Genomic DNA, 17875 nt, shown 5'->3' on the forward strand with positions numbered 1-17875 from the left:
TTCTCTCATCGCGAGAGGGGTGCCCGTTGGACATTCACCCCCCCTAATGGCCTGTATTTTGGCAGTAGCCGACCCTGAGGTGGATAGGCGTTTGAGGGCAGCACAGCAGCCACAAGGGGGTAAGTACTGACAGAACCCATGTACATGCCTCTGCCAGATAAGTTTGATGTCTATGTATTGCAGATGTGACAATGTGGTAAGTGCTACAATTAAAATGTCTTCTAGAAAGACATAGTACTACAGTTTCCAACATTGAAACACAGATGTGGCCATTGTATTGTGTATAGGGACATGTTAATCACTTATGTCAACCAAATAGTCTGACTGCATGTCGAGATGCACATGTAAATGTGTCATGTGTAACTCTACTCAGCCATGTATATGTGTAACCTGCAGTATCATCCTTCTCGTCTAGTGTTCCCAAGTCGATTTCCCCAAATGGTAAGTTGTATTGCTCTTTGGTCTCTGACCAGTCCTATCCCACTGGATCTTGCTCAATGTGCAACATTGGGTCTGACATATGAGTAATGGGGCCAAGTAATCCTGTGTCATGAATTAGATGGTAACTTCATGTGAGGTTGTCACCCCAATCAGGATTTTGGTATGGCAAACTTACTACTCTCCCTATGAGGTTTGAGGAAGTGTCCCCATTGTCATGTCAGATTCATATATTGGGAAATGTGAAGTTTGCACAGGGAGAACATCCTACATAGCGAAAATCATGGTGGTAACAATTCATTGACATTTCAAGGCGAATCTTTGACGTGTTCAAATACCTTTTATTCTAATATATTTGGTGTTGAACAGATAAGTGGCCAGGCTGCTGATCCCTTAGCCCCTGTATATTGTTCATGCTACATAGGGCAGTACCATACCTATGTGGATGTAACATAAACTATTTTGTGCCTACATCATGTGTCGATTGATACTTCGTAGATATTGTTATGCCGAAACCTCATCTTTGCCAGACTAACCTTTGCTAATCTGAGGCTGTTTGGACAGTTCTAGTGATGGATCTGCTAATTTCTTCCTGAATTTATAGTGTAGCAGGACTTTCATTGGACATAGACATGTTGGTCTTATTGTATATGTTGTCATTCATTTTGTGTATGTGCCATTCATGGTTACATTAGTAATTGGTTATGTAAGTATTAGTTCTGGACCTAGGTGATGGGATTCACATGCCTGTCATGTCTGTAAAATTGTTAGTGATGTAGATGTTTAGATGTTGTCATGTAGAGGTTTCTAATCAGCATATATAGTGGAATTGTATGTGGCCTTCATGCAGAATATTTGGTGTCCCTTGTATTGGAGGTGTTGGTATGCTCCCTGCGGTTGTCTGTGGTTGTATCCTGTGTGCTAGGCCCCTATTGCAGGACATTGAAAGTTTGTCTGTGACACTGTTTGGGCATGCAATATGTAGTGTCTTCATCTGAGGTATTTGACATTGTGAAAGATATGGACAGATTAACAAGTTAGGTATGTGATTGGAAAGCAACATGCTGTGTTGTATTTGAAGTGAGATGAATTTACTTTCAAGGAACATGACTTCTGGTGATGGACTAGGCAAGTGTGGAGTTACGGGGGAGGCATTATATTGTGTTGTTAGTAAACCGCATTTCTTAAGAAAGATTTGCTGATAGACAGTGATGATATGTATGGGGAGAGACTTTAGATGTCGCCAATTAATCTTGTTCGTGGTCTTTTTGAATTACTGCTGAATTGATGGGATGGTGATGTAGTAGTAGGATGTTTGGCTTATGTAGTGGGAGAGACTGAGGTCATAGAGGAATGTTTGAAGTATGTAGTTGACATGCTGTAGGCTCTAAATGGTCCTATCTGGGGCTTTATATGACATAGATGTGTTGTTAGTGTTGTGTATGTTCTAATGTATGTGTATGTTAAGAATGTGATGACCCCCTCTCTCTTTCTGTGCATCAGCAGGCGAAGGAGACTGGGCACAGCTGAGTGTGGAAGCTGCTGGCCACGGGACCCCGGAGTGCTGATACCACCGACACAGAGAGACCCAATGGCTGGAGGGTGAGGGGGGTGCCACGGGGAGACAGTATCCAGTTCTTCATCAGAATCCTCCTCCAGTGGACACTTCCTGTCGGTGGCGGTCCAATCTGGGACCACCCGAGCACCATTTCAGTCTACCACCCCCTTACTACCACCGACCTCCCTGTAGCTCCTCGCTCACTTGGCTTTACCTGCTCACGCAAGAGGGTGGGCATCTCCTTTGCCGCAGGTACCTCTGCCCCTGCCCCTGTCAGCCCTGCTACCCTCAGTAAGAAAGCTATTCGTCCTCCTGAGGACGATCTTTGTGGGTCAGTCGACCATCATGAATGCCATATAGGGACTGGCAACTCAAGTCCAACAGAGTAATACATTCTTTGAGGGCATTCACAGTGCACTGGCTGGCCTACAGAGATCCTTTCAGGCTCTGGCCTCCACACTGACGGCAGCCAGTCACCCTTTGTCTTCCGTCCCCCCTCCACCTTCCTCTTCCCAAACCCTTGTCTCCTCCGACCCAGCCAAAGCACACAGACAGAAAGTCATGCATCCACCTCAACATCCAAGGGAGGCTCTGACAAACACAAGCACCACAAGACACACCACTGACGTGCACACTAGCAACATACACCTGCACAACCAGCAGCAGTCACAACCTGCCTGACACCCTCACCACCCCAAGCATCACAGACACAACACCTGACACACCTGCAGACACCACACCAACATTCACAGATCCAGATAATACACCTATCTTACCCACAGTCAGCACCACAGCAGACCCTCCGACTTCCACCTCAGTCATCACGAACGCAAATACTACAACCACAGACACGCCTACATGCAGCACATCCACCATACCTGCAGTCACCACCCAACAGACACTCACTCACCCACCACGGCATCTCCCAGCACCTCCACCCCCTCCTCTTAAGATACACAAGCACCTACACTCACCCACTCAACAGACACCCACCACCCAAAAGCATACCTTGCACAAACATGCACCCAAAACATACACACAAACACCTCAGACAACCACTCCCTCTCCCTTCACACCCAAACCCTTTTGTTATGACTGTCCCCATGTGTCTCAAAAAGCTTTTCTTTCGAAGTTTGCCCTTTTCTCCCCCTGCAAGTTCCCATGCCCCACCCCCTGCCAAGAAGTCTACCCCTCCACCTAAAAGCCAACCCTCCCCTAAACTGCCTAAGACCAAGCCCAACCCCCCCCAAGCCAGATTCCAAAGGCTCCCCTCCAAAACCCAAACCCAAACCCACCCTCTGCACCTCCCCCCAGATAACCCCTGCCTGCCCCATTGATGCCCCTTCCTGTGGAGGTTACATGGCAGTCAGGAGTCCAGTTTGGGGCACACATATGTGCACTGTGTTTTTTTTATTTATTTTTTTACAAAAAGACTGGCCTATCACCTTTTCTTTTTCAAAATTGAAGATACAAATAATTTAAACCAACCAGTTGTTGGTTTCCCGGTTTCATCTTTGTCATGCATTTCTTTCTGTTGTATGTAGTTGTTCCTGGCTGACATAAGTTGTGTGTATGTGTGTGTGTGTTCTACTTGGCCTACCTGTGTTGTTTAGGCAGTATTTGAGGTTGTGTCTATTGATTTTGTCTGAAAATGGTAGGGTATGTGTTATGTGATATACATTTGTGTGTTCAAAGGGTTTAGTTCTGTTGGTATTGTGTGTTGTTGGTGTGTTGTGTGGCTTTGTGTGCATTGACTGTATGAGTCTTATGTTTATGAAATGTTGGGGACACGTGTTCTTTGTAGGTCGATTGGTAAGTAGTATGATTGTGTATTTGTATGTCTGTTTTGCCTGTTGGTGCTACAATGTGAAGTACGTATGATGTTTCCCTGGGTAGTGTCCCCTGTGGGTCCCTGCCATGTGACTGGAGATGGTGAGGTTGTGATGTTTTGTGGTGTTGTGTGGTCCTTTACAGTGTTAACTTGCGTACATGTATGTGTTTGTGACGTTTGTGTGTGTGTGGTGGCCGTGCCGTGTTTGTTGTGTGTATGCGAGTGTGTGTATGACAGTGCGTACGTGTTAGTGTGCTGTTAGTGTGCTGTTAGGTGTGAGTGTCGCCCTCTCACCCCATTCCAGAATGTATTTTGTGTGTGTGTGTACAAAAATTGACAGTTTACAACAATAACAAGAAAGTTGGTATATTCACGGTTGCAGTCATCGTCGCAGATTCCGAAGTCTTTGTGCCAGCAGGGGAAAGACGTGTAGTTCTGGTTCCGTGGCAACTTCAGACGAGTATTCCTGAGTGGCTGTCTCCTTTTATGCAGTTAGTTTCTGCCTGGGTTTCCGTGGTGGAGTGTGGAAACCTTGGCAGTGTGCAGCCTCGTAATCTGTCTGGCAGAACCATGGTCCCCACCGGCCTGCAGGTGGCTACCGTCATCTGTTGTGGCCAGACCACGGTGGTGGTGCTTTGGCTTTACTCTGTTGTGAATACCGCCAAGGTCATAATATGCCCGTCTTCTCTGCCAGCCTGTTGGCGGTACAACCGCCAACTTGGGGGTCCTGGGACCGCCAAACTCATATTGACCCCAAAAGTCTCTGACTTAACCTATGCTTAACCCTCTGGTAGCTTCACACAAGAACAGTCAGGCTTAACTTAGAAGTACTTTGTACAGCATCCAAACAGTAATAAAATGAAAACACAACACATGAAAAATCCTACGCCAAATCAGATGAATAGAAAACATTTTAATAAATACAATTACAACAAATTAAATTAAATCCATTTGATAGAACTTGAGTTATGATTTTAAAAAAAGTTTATAGTGAAATCCAGCACCTAAAGATCAAAGCTCCAGCCACGGATATCGGGTTAGCGAAGACTGCGGCAAAGTCAAAAGTTAAGGTCAACTGCAATGGAGCGCAGTTTGGATGCACAAGGTGGATTAAGTCCTGTCTTAGCTCACCTTCAGACTTAGAAGAAATTTTGCAGTCAAGTCCAGGAGAAGGTAGTTTTAAGCAGACAAGGCAGCAGACTGTGTTTGAGGCGGAGGAGTCGTGGTCGCTGAGGAGTGCTGGATGTGATCTTGGGGAAGCCGCTGACGATGGTGGGAAAAAGCTGCGAGCAAGAGAAGACCAATTTCCAGACTTACGAGGTTGTTGTCGTTGGTGGGGAGGCTGTCGCAGTGGAGCTTGGTGAAGATTTTACCTTCAGACTAAGACAACTTTACGGAAGTCGAAAACCTTAAGTGGGATGAAATTGCAGGCCATACCCAAAGAGGGCTCTACAAGGCCATACACCATTGCTCGTAGGTCACGCTGAGCAGGATTTGCTCTAGAGAAATACATAGCAGAAGCTACCAGTAAATGAAACTGACTGGCGACCTAGCTTGGGCAGATCGGTGGGCAGGTCGGTCCCTGTCTTTTGTCGGTTTTCTGCCACTTTTTCATGAAAATATTTTTAAGTCCCAACTTTTAGGTTTAGACTGAAGTAGCACCTCTAATGCACTTCTGGGCCCATGACCAGGGCGGCACCACTTGAGGGGATGGGATTCACCCCAGCAGAGGCCAAGTGCAGGCTTCAAGGTTTTTGGGGATTCTTAAGTCCATGTAGCTCACATAGGATGCCAGCCAACTACACTTTGAAGTCACTTTGTTAGTCCTGGTTTGAAGGAACACTTCTCTCTCGTTCCAGCAGCAAGGCAGGTTTCAAGGAGCAGGGCAGTCTTCTGGTAGTAGCAGGCAGTTTTCTGGAGAACAAGGCAGGCATCAAGCAGCAGGGCAGTCCTCTGAAGTGCAAAGCAGCCAAAGCAGTCCTGCTGTAGTTTTTAACAAACCCAGGAATGTACTGAAGAGTTATTTTGAGGGTTCAATATTTATACCTGGTGCCATTCTTTTGAAGTAGGGGAAACATCCTGGCTACCCCCTACAACAGGTTCTGAAAAGGTCTTTTCTTCCCTTGCAAAGGCTTCAGGGAGTCTGGGATGACAAATGATTAGTTTCAGGTTCCTTTGTGTGTGCGCTGGAGGCTGCCCTTCTAAATGTAAATGGGGCAGAGAACAGATCCCCTAGAACCATCCTGGCAACATCTAATCCCCCTTTTTCTCGCTGTCTAAGAGGAATACAGAAAGGCCAACAGCTAAGCTATTAGTCATGTGACCCAGGACCCTGGCAGCAGGCACCAAATGGTAAGGGCAGGAGCATGGCAACTTTCTAACAGTAATTTAAAATTGGACTGTGCTATTAAAGATAATTTTGAATTACAGTTCTTGTGAGTCCAAACATGACATTCCTACCTGCTCCTAATCAAAAGTTACCACCTATTGATTGTAATAATAAGGTAACCCAGTGTTATCCAGTGGTCGAAATAGGCCTATAGTAGTGAAAAATTAATTGAAGAGGTTTTCACTACCAGGATATGCAAGTCTTTGAAACACATATCCTACTTTATAGATGCAATGCAGCCTGTCCTATGGGCGTTTTAGTGGCTAAAGGCAAAACATTTGGGAGAACCACACCAAGGAAGATAGGCCTAACAGTTACAGTATTTAGAGGGATCAGGTCTGCCAGTCGATCTTCACAGTCATAATGTGCAGTGTGCCTAGTATTGTGAAATTGTTTTTTGTATACACTGAGCGTGGGAATCTAAATAATAAATTCAAAATTTAGGATCTGCAAACCCTCTTCCCTATGTGGCAATGCTCTTTGGCTTACTCTGGGTTGCCTTCCTGCCCATGGCCGTTTAATCATTAGAGGCCTCAGTGGGTGAAAAAAGTCTGCGTGTTTTTGACAAAATATTCATCTTTATAAGGGCCATTTGCCCGAAGATAATTAATGGTAATCCAAGCTTTGAAAAAATCATACAAATGTTAGCAGACCTCCAGATTTAGTGGCTTTAATAATTTACTTGACCTAACGGTAATGTACTTGTCCCATAAACCGGTCTCAAACTGTGTGATCCTAGGCAAATGTTTTATTTTACAGTCACCTTTTTCTACATTTATTCATTATCACAACATCACATATGAGAACACCTTCAAATATGTGATCTGAGCATTTCTGCTGTACAAAAAAACTAATTTTATTTATTTACTAGACTAAACTTTTGTTTCATGTACAATAAAAATCTAGCCCACACACAAGGGTACACATGACCCCTGACTTGCCTCTTAGTTCACCAATAGCATTATCGTCAGGCTGGGAGCAGGAATGTTCCCATTTCGTGTTAAAGACTCACTTTTAATAAATTTATTACAGACAGCAAATTTGCAATTAGAGTGGCCACAAACTGTCCCACTAACATGAGGTTTGCATGATAAAAGTATGTAGCGTACAAAACAATAATGTGTGGAAATTGGGTTTCAGCAAAAATATTCATCATTTACACATTACCGAATAAATTGTTATAATTTGTTTTCATCCTATTAAATCTTTGTTCCTATCGCATAGAATTACAAAAAACATGCTTTCTTAACTACTGAAAGATATTGTGAAATATCTGTACAGTTCATTTGCAAAAATGTTGTGTGTTAGAGAAATAAAAGTGACATTTCTGATAGCTTTCCATTTCACACTTGTTGTATAGCAAAGTTCACTTTACAAAATCCCTAACAGCCAGAGAAAGAAAAGTAAACACCAATCTCCAGGATAAAAAAGCAGCAAATTGTAATAAGACATAAACTGACATATGATCTCTGTCTTTGAACGCTGAGCATTTGTGACAAGATAAAAACAAGATTTAAAGGCTTTGTGATTGAGCAGAACACCTGTTCTTTTTAGCGCGCCCAACTGGTCTGTAGTCCGTACAAATAGCTCACCCTGATAAAAATTGACTTGCCATAGCAAATGGGCAAGAAGATTTCTCAAGGCCTGTAATATGTTCAATTTCTATACTAACCAGACCTTTGCCATATATGTTGAGGATAATAAGGTATGTAACCCATTAATATTGTAGTAGGTGTGTCCTACTATTGGATTAGAAATATAAAGTTCAGGACAGAGTGATTTTCATCAGAGATTGCGTCTTTGATTTTGACCAGTTGCTCTTCAGGCTCGACTGCCCACCACATATTATGGTTTTCCTTATTATGGGGTTTAAATTGATTACTGGTTCTTGAACTAACAGGAGGATATTATCAGCATATATTGACGCCAAGGTCCTCTAGGATACAAATGTTATGCCTCTGCTGTGATAGAAATCTCTGAGCAATCTGGCAAAAGGCTATATAGTTAAGGCAAAAATGTGTCCAGAAGAAACATATCTTTCACATTCCCCTTATAATTGTTATGGGGATGAAGAGTTGATTATTTATTTTGGCTTTTGCAGTGGTATGTGTATGACCAATTTGATCCATTACACTGTGGCGGTACCCAGATCCATTCCTTCTAGCACAGTAAGAAAAAAACACATCCATTCAATAGAATCAGAAGCCTTAGATTCAACAAGAAATGCAGCCATAACTTTACTATTTGATTCTATTTACATGCATGATGGTAAATCAGGTTCACAAATTGTTTGCCATCGCTTGACTGGTATGAACCCAGACTGAACAGGCATGACCAATGCTTACATGAGAGGCATAAATCTGTCAGATAGATTCTTTGCAAGTATTTTGTTATCCACTCTTACGATTGATTGTACGAGTCCTAGTGGGAAGGGTTTCTAAGTTTTACAAGAGTTCTAACAATCACTTCATGAAGCAAAAGGAAGAGTACTTCCTTTCAGTTTGCTTTCTTGTACATGAAGCGCAAGAAGGGGGACAAGTCCTCGACATATTCTTTGATAGTACTTACTTGGTAGTCCATTGTTACATGGTGCATTGCAATATTTGTATGCCCTTGACAACACTTTTTTGTTTCTTCTAGTATTATGGGGGAGCTTACGATCTGCTGTTCCCCTGTCTCCACCCAAGCCAGTGTTGCCCTGCTCAAGTACTTGTGTATGTCACAGTTGTCACTGGTGTCTGCGAAGAGTACAGGTTGTAGTAAAATTTGGTAAATGCAGTTACAATAACTGTTGAGTGGTAGTATATTGGTTCTTTCCTCTCTGGCTCTATCTGGACAATTCCTGATGCTACCCATTGCTGATCAATGAGGTGTTTTGGAGAATGAATGATGAGCCCAATTCCCTGCTCACATCTCGTCCTCCGTCACAAGTAAGCCACTGCGCTTTCTCCCTCCATGGTTGGACCATTTGGCCTCCTTGTAAAAGGTAACAGGAGTCTCCCTTTTCTGTACCACGTTGCTTTTACCAATAATCAGAGCATCTAGTAATTTGTATACTATTCCTCTCCTCGATCTCTAACATCATGCAGTCCTTAAGAGAACTCAATATTCTGAAAGAGGTTGATACATTGTTGACAATTAGACACACTAATTAATATATACTACAATGAATTGTTTTAATTGAATTTATTATTGAGTATTATGAAGATATATTTTTGAAAGGTGTTGGTTTTTAATGATAAAACTATTATGTGTTTCCTTAAGGGAAACCCACATATTATTTATTAGTAAAAGTCTCAGAAAAATAACTGATGGGATGAAGAGTTTTTTGCATTAATTGTTTGCCTTGAATACAACTTGACTGGCTCATAAATACATCCAGTAATATATACCAGGTGAACCATTGTGTATTGCTCATGGCTCATTAGGTTAGCCAAGGTATGCCCTTAATGCTCACCCTCCTCATATGGTCTCACTGGTGCTTCTCTAGAAAACTATTCTCTCTACTATTCTCTTCTAAAATCCAGTATTTTGGAATGCGTTCCTAATGGAAGTTTAGTATCATTGGAAATGTTTTGTGTGTTTTCTTTTGGCTCTGATTTCTGTCTCAAGTGCACTTAGTCTGATGTGAATTGATTTGAGTTTGTCTTATTCTTTAGCAATACTTTCTTCACAAATTACACTCTTAAACTCCTTCCATTATACCACATAACTGTTAACTGAGCCTTGATTTGTTTCGAAGTTATCAATAGAGAGCCTGTTCTCAGTCTTTCTTGAATACTCTGACTAGTAGCACAGCTGGTTGAAGTCTCCACATTCTGTATGCACCTGTGTTTCTGGGGAGATCCAAAATGAGTATTATAGAGAGGTGATCAGAGAATATTTTGGGGTGGTATGCGATTCAGTGTGCCCAGTCTCACACATCTCTCCTGCTCAACCAGAAGTCATTTCTTGAGGTGGATCCTTAAGCCCAGAGGTGTGGCTGTGATAATAGTCAAACCTTTCCTTGTAGCCATTTAAACTTGGTTCTGGGGGCAGACCCTCTCCCACTGGAATTGGTACCCTGCTAGCTAACTTAAAAATAGAGGGGGCAGGCCTAGCCATGAACTACATTTGCCTGTGACAGGATAGGCACCCTTGGAGTTAATCAAGTTCTCCAATATCAGGGTATCTTTCATAGATTCACTTGCTTGAAACATTCCCCGTCGTCGAAGTGGGAGTCCCAAGGTACATAGAAAGCAGTAAAGTAAAAATGTAACATTGAATTTAATGGAAAATATATTAATTTAATAGTTATCAGTGTTATTAGAAATGACCCAAAGTCCAACCTGTCAGGCGAGCGCACCCTTTAGAACTCTCACCACAGAGGCTCCAGTGTCTTAGATTTTTTACCGCAAGTCGTACTCAGTTTACTTTTTTCCTGACAGGAATTCTTCTGAAAACTGTTCTCTGCTTCTACAACTGTGACTTCTACATCATGTCTGCAGCCAAGAAAGTTCTATTTCGACCTTGCAACACCTGTAGAAAGTTAAGGCTTTACTGTAAGGACCCTCACAAGGATTGCATTTACTGTCTTCACCCAGAACACAAGGTGAAAGATTGCAAAATTTGTCAACCTTTCCTCCCAAAACTTGGAGAAACAGAGAGGCCAGGCTCCTGCTTTGGCTTCAAAAACTTAAATCAGTGGAAAACCTCTCTGATGGTGATGACAGCGACACCTCAGTATCATTGAGAAAGAGGAAAAGATCTGTGGAGAGTTTCTCTCCCCAAAAAAAGTAAGTCAGCCAAGAAAATGTATCTTGTGAAGGGAAAAAAAGCAGGAAGTTCCTTACACTTCAAGTAAACATAGTGAGAAATGTCATTCCGAACCTTCCACTCCAGCTACCACTACAATAAAGATTTAAAAAAATTCAGTTCTCTGCTACGATTGACAGCAAAAGTGCCAGTCTCATCGATGATAGGTTTGATCCCCTCTGCTAGCACAGCAACGGCAACGTTTACAGCCCCGCCTTCACCCATGATAATAACGTTGTCGCCGTTATCATCAGCAACAATAACATTGGTGAGCATAAAGTATGGGCCTTCTTTGCCATCGACAACTTCCCAGGGTAAGAAAACGTTGAAGAAATCAACCACTGTGGAACCGTTGACATAGAGGTTTCACTCCTCAACATCAGCTCCATCGTCAACGAGTAAGAAATCTAAAGCTACTGCCTCGTCGACGGCTCCATCGACCGAAACCATAGCTCTGTCGACAACAACTCCGTCGTCAGCAGCTCTGATGACACCAGCTTTGTCAACAATGGCTCCATCGACGGCACCTTAGAGAACGACGACACAGTCGACGACAGAACCGTCACCAATAACACAGTCGATGGCCCATTTCTTTCCTCCAGACGCACTGTCGACACCTGTACTGTAGCCGATAGTGGATACAGCAAAATCTTCCTTTTCACCCTCGAGTCATAACAATCAAATGCAAATCCACTCGAGAAACATTGCTACCTTCACATACCTCACCCAGTAAGGTGTCACCTGTACCTCCAGAACGTCTTCTTGATGAAGAGGAATATGTAGATGAGTAGTCCGATGATGGTTTGTTTCTGGTGGCACGTAGTCCTTCAGAGCTATGAATTAAATACCAGGAAGAGGATGAGGGGGAGTGTGAAGAGTTATATATTCAACAATCATTTCATGATCAACAACACACAGGTTTGCAAGAACAGCAGCGCGACCCAACTGTGCAGATGCCAGTATCACTAATTGCCAATTTGCAGCATATGATGCAAGATTTTCAGGTAACTACAGTACCATTACCACCTCCATATTCACTTCCCGAAAATGATCGGTCTTCCTCAGAAGAAGATCAAGAAGAAGGGGAAATCCAGGACACTGCCTCACTCCCCAATGAACGGGATGACTATCAGATGCAGATGCCATCCTCCTCTGCACCACCACCAGTAGATTCCCCGTCACAAGATACTAGAGGGTACCATAGTGTAATGGAAACAGCAGCCAAGAGACTCTAGCTTCCTATTGTAACAAAGCACTCAGATTGCTTCCTTTATGACTTTAAAGAAGACACCAGAAAGTCAGTTTGCGGAATCCCGATTGTAGACATCTGGGAAGAAGGCCTTAAAGTCATGCAGACCCCATCCTCCATACCAGTGGTGCTTCCTAGACTAGACAAGAAATACAAGGCGCCGGAAAAGTCGCCAGCTTGTTTGATTGGTCAACCTAAACCTGACCTCCTTAATAACTTAGGCGGCCCAGCGCAGGTCCAGAAATCCATCCTCTCCGCTTTCCGTGCCCCTGGATAAGGAAGGATGGTGCTTAGATACAATAGGAAAGAAATTCTCCACAATGGCGGCTACAACAGTCAGGGCAGCAAACTTGTTAGCGATTCTAGGCCGATATGACCACCAGATGTGGTTAGACATCTCCCAATACACTGATCTCCTTCCCAAGGATGCTAGAGCTGAAGCATGAAAGATATTACAAGAGGGAGAAAAGATCTCTGCTGAGATCATAGATTGGGCAATAGATTGGTCCACAGGTGTTCGCCAGCTAGCCAGAGCGGCAGTACTAATATGACAGGGTTGGCTAAAGGCCAGTTCCTTCCGCCTGGAGGTTTAGATGAAAGAGCTGGATGTGCCATATGATGGAGAACTACTGTTTGGCAAGCATGTTGATGACGCGGTGCAGTCGCTAATCATGGACACAGCTAGATCGTTGGATAATCTACAATTTAAAAGGCACCCCTTTCGAGGAGCAAGAGGTAGAGGACTTTATTCCTACAGAGGTGGCCTGCACCAATATAGGCAGCACCAGGGCCAGTTTCTACCTCAATCCTATAGACCGCCACCATCTGCAGCCTACAGACATACCATCAGAGGAAAGTCTACTTATCGGGATAAGGACACATCTAGAAAACACTGACCTCCACCAGGTGCCTGCCTCCAACCACTATTCCAACTCTCAGATAGGGGGCAGAACTTTCAGCTTCTCCAGCCAGTGGTCCCATATCACTTCAGACTGATGGGTTCTCGACATTATCCCCAGAGAGCATACCCTGGAATTTCACAACCTCCTCCAGATGTACCAGCGCGAGGACCCCCACCTGCCCACTTAAAAGAGCTCCTTTCACAAATGTCCACAATGATAGACAAGAGCGCAATACAGATCGTACCGAAGTCTCAGAGGGGGGAACCGGCTTCTACTCCTGCTTCTTCTTCGTCCGGAAAAAGACAAGAGACTGGCACCCCATCTTAGATCTTAGATGTCTAAATAAATTCTTGAAAAAAGTCATTTGGGATGGTCACTCCTCAGAATGAATTACAATTGCTCAGCCAAGGGGATCACATGACGGCCTTAGGTCTCCAGGGCGCCTATTTTCATATCCCTATTCATCCCAGCCACAGGAAGTTCTTACGTTTCAAGGCAGCAGGCACCCTCTACCAATTCAGAGTGTTACTATTCGGTCTGAGATCAGCTTCTTGAGTGTTCGCAAAGGTCTTAGCTCCGTTGGCACCATACCTCAGGGAAAAAGGAGTTCAAGTGTTTCCATTCTCGGACGATTGGCTTATAAAGGCAAACACAGCGTCCAAGGCAGCCAGAGACACAGCAACATGCCTATCCCTCTTCCAGAGATTATGCCTCTCACTCAACTACCAAAAATCACAACAAACGCCATCAACCAGTATTAACTTTCTAAGAGCCGTATTAGATACAAAACAAGCAAAAGCTTTTGCCGCTCAAGACAGGCAGGAGAAGATTCGCCTCACCAAAAGAAGGTCCACTTCTGCCTGGATTTACAAATCTTTTCTGGAAATGCTCTTGATGCCAAACTGCCGTCTCCACATGAGACCACTTCAGCAACAGTTAGGCAGCCAGCGGATCTTTTGACGACATTGTCCAAATAACCTCACCAATGAAGCAGACCATGGGATGGTGGTCAAAGATGCCCCACATCTCTGAAGGTCTCTTCTTTCTGTATCAAAGCCCGAGACATGTTCTGACCTGACAGTGAGAGGGAAGTGGTACACCCAGGCTCTACATCAACCTGCTAGAAATAAAAGCCGTCTTCCTATTGTCAAATCCTTCCTGACCAAGCTCAGGGGCTCACCGGTTTTGGTACGAACTGACAACACAACAAGCATGCACTACCTCAACAAGCAGGGAGGTACAAAATCGCCAGTGCTGTCTTTCCAGGCGCAAAAGATATGGAATTGGGCACTTTGACATCACATAACTCTAAGCAGAACACGTTCCTGGAGTACCAAACACCCTGGCGGACTCATTAAGCAGGACCTCAACAACCTGCCAGGAGTGGGAGCTCAACCAGACAATTCTCAATCATCTTTTTCATCACTGGGGGAAGCCCAGTTTGGACCTCTGCGACAAAGGAAAAGAAGAAATGCCAGCACTACGCAAGCTGGCAACTGCAGAGAGGGTCAAGGGGGGGGAATGCATTTGGGGGAATGCATTTTTTATCAAATGGTCAGGAATCTATGCCTACGCTTTCCCCCTGCTTATACTAATCCCGAGAATTCTAAAGAAGAGAGCCTTGGCAGTTGTTACTGATAGCTCCCAGAGGACCACACCAGTTTTGGTTCACAGAGCTCCTGCTCCTCTTGGAACAACCTCACATTCTGTTGGAACTAATACCGAACTTGCTATCGATGAATTGAGACCAGGTCTGTTACCCCAACCCGACTTCTCTTCGGTTATCGGCCTGGCTTCTGAATTCAATGAGTTTGCAGACTTAAACATTCCAACAGATTGTCGTGAAGTACTTGCTACTGCCAGAGCCCAGACTACAAATACAACATATAAACTCAAATGGAAGAGATTCTGTACGTGGTGTAAGGATTGCGATGTCCACCCTCTGACATCTTCTCCAAAACAGATACTTCCGTATCTTCTTCACTTGGCAAAATCAGGTCTCTCTCACTCATCCATCAAGGTTCACCTGGCAGCCATTTCTAGATTGCTCCGTACTGCTAATTGACCATCTTTATGGCCCTCCAGAATAGTAAAACAATTCCTAAAGGGACTATTCAGACTGTTTCTTCCAGTTAAATCCCTCCTCCTCCACCTCAATATTGTACTTTCACAAATGATGAAGCATCCATTTGAGATTTAAGCCTATACACAGATCAGACTTGAAATTAATTTCCTGGAACACAGCGCTTTTCCTAGTGCTTACTTAAGCAAAGTTGGTCAGTGACATTCAGGCATTTATAATCTATCAACCTTTTCTCCAATTTAAGTCTTACACTGTCATCCTTAGAACTAATCCTAAATTTATTCCCAAGGTTTCCTTGAACTTTCATCTGAATGAACCAGTGGTTTTGAAGACTTTCTTCCCAAGCCCCCAAACTCCAGCAGAAAGAGCGCTACATTCCTTGGATATCAAGAGATAATTTAATTCTACATACAAAAGACTAGCATCTTTCCCAAAGCTGATCATTGTTTGTATGCTATGGACAACTAAGAAAGGGATATCCTGTTACCAAACAAACCATAGCTAGGTGGATCGCCACCACCAAACAATCTTGTCACCAGCTAGCAGGGAAACCATTGACAGCCAACGGCAAAGCCCATTCCACTAGAGCTGTCTCCACTTCCACAGCTCTAGTCACAGTGGTGCCTTTACAGCAAATACGCAGAGCAGCAACATGGTCTAGTAGCCCACCTTCATTCAGCACTACTGCCTAGATGACGCAGATAGGGTGGACGCAGCAGTAGAACAAGCAGTTCTATGAAATTTATTTGCATAAGGTGAGACCATAATTCTTTACCCATCATCCACTAATAAATGTATGGATACCTTATATTTACTGCTAATTATTCTGATTCAAGCATGTGAATCTATGAAAGATACCCCAATACTGGAGAAGAAAATAAGTTACTTACCTGTAATTGTGGTTCTCCAGGATTGGTATTTTCGTAGATTCATATGGAGAGCCTGACTTACCACAGTGCAAAACAACTTTGGAGATTTTTCACTACTAATACATATAAAGCATAGATACACATGCCCTACTTTTTAAATACTATGCACCCTGCACTATGGGCATGTAGGGCCTTCTTTAGGGGATGACTTATAAGTATTAAAATGGAAGGTTTGGGCCTGGCAAAAGGCATATTTTGCCAGGTTGAATTAGTGGTGGCACTATATGTGCTGAAGTCCACTACTCATATTTAATTTAGACTTGGGATACACTTTTGTGCCATGTACTACGGATTTACAGGCAAGAAAAATATGCCAATTAGGAATGTAGCTAACTGTGTTCCAGTGCATAGTCAAAAAACAAACAAAATCAAGCAAAAAACGAGGGAACCACCCAAAAAGGGGCATTTCTCTGCACATGCAGCCAGATTCCCCATTTTAAATGCGAGCATTTGGTTAGAAGCCACCACACCTGTTTACTAATATCCAAACACAGAAAAAATGTCAAATGAAACAAATAATTACTGGTAAGCAGTGATTACCTTACTGTGGAAGAGGTTCTTATTGATAGGTGATTTGAATTTCCTTAGTTTAAAAAAGTCACTCTGTGGAATGCAACAGAAAAATACAATCTCATGTATAGAGTAAATGATTCATTTTAAAGTTATGAAAGAGAAAATTCATTTACTCAACATTTTTTTCTGCAGAGTACCCCATCTTGACTTGGGAAAGCTTGGAGATTCAGATGATGAGGTAATCCTTAAATGACATACTTTTCTTTGTTGTTTAGGATAACAACGTGTTTCCTACTAAGCATCGCAATCGTTAATTGTAAAGCATGTCAATGAGCCCATTGATCACAGTAGTCAAATGCAATCGTTTTTATTGCCACACGTTTGTAACATATTCTCGATATTAATGGGAGCTCAGAAACAATACACAACACTTATATTGGTATAATGTGAGATTCTGGCCTATAGCAGTCGTTAAAATGATAGTTTGTTACATAGGGTCATAAAATAGAGGAATGTCTTTTCTAGCATTTAGGGCCAGATGTAGCAAGGGTTTTACGCGTCGCAAACAGCGATTTTCGCTGTTTGCGACGTGCAAAACCCACATCGCGATGCCCTATTCCCATTTTGCGAGTTGGTAACCTGGTTACCGACTCGCAAAACGGGACTGCGAGTTGCAAATAGGAAGGAGTGTTCCCCTTTCTATTTGCGAGTCACAGCGCGATGCAGGATTGCTTTGTGAACGCGGTCGCAAAGCAATCGCAGTTACCACCAGCGTCACACTGGTGGTAACCCATTCACAAAAGGGAAGGGGTCCCCATGGGACCCCTTCCCCTATGTGAATGGCATTGAAAACATTTTTTATTTTGTAATGCATCTCAGCTGCATTACAAAAAAAAACTGCTTTATTTAAAAGCAGTCACAGACATGGTAGTCTGCTCTCCCCAGCAGGCCACCATCCATCCCTATGAGTGCTGCGATACGCAAGGAGGTCGCAAATTGCGACCCACCTCATTAACATTAATGAGGTGGGCCTTTGCAATCCCCTTGCGATTCACAGATGGTGTCAGGGACACCATCCTGCATTGCGACTCGCAAATTGCGAGTCGCAATGCAGGAATTTCCTAAATCTGGCCCTTAGTGACTTCTAAATCGAATCAGAATTTCAAAATGGGATACAAATTAACATGGA

The 17875-nt window shown here is 43.3% G+C and overlaps 1 protein-coding gene across 4 annotated transcripts in view; it reads left to right on the forward strand.

Annotated features, from left to right (window-relative positions):
- CAPS2 (calcyphosine 2) overlaps positions 1 to 17875 on the forward strand; it is a 925516-nt gene that overhangs the window by 152077 nt on the left and 755564 nt on the right. For all 4 annotated transcript variants that reach the window (XM_069229548.1, XM_069229545.1, XM_069229547.1 and 1 more), the window contains exon 4: positions 16879 to 16924. In XM_069229548.1, coding sequence (XP_069085649.1) covers positions 16879 to 16924 — 46 coding nt within the window. The remainder of the gene's footprint in view (positions 1 to 16878; positions 16925 to 17875) is intronic.

The sequence above is a fragment of the Pleurodeles waltl genome, chromosome 4_1 (genome assembly GCF_031143425.1).
Source record: "Pleurodeles waltl isolate 20211129_DDA chromosome 4_1, aPleWal1.hap1.20221129, whole genome shotgun sequence".
Lineage (NCBI taxonomy): Eukaryota > Metazoa > Chordata > Amphibia > Caudata > Salamandridae > Pleurodeles > Pleurodeles waltl.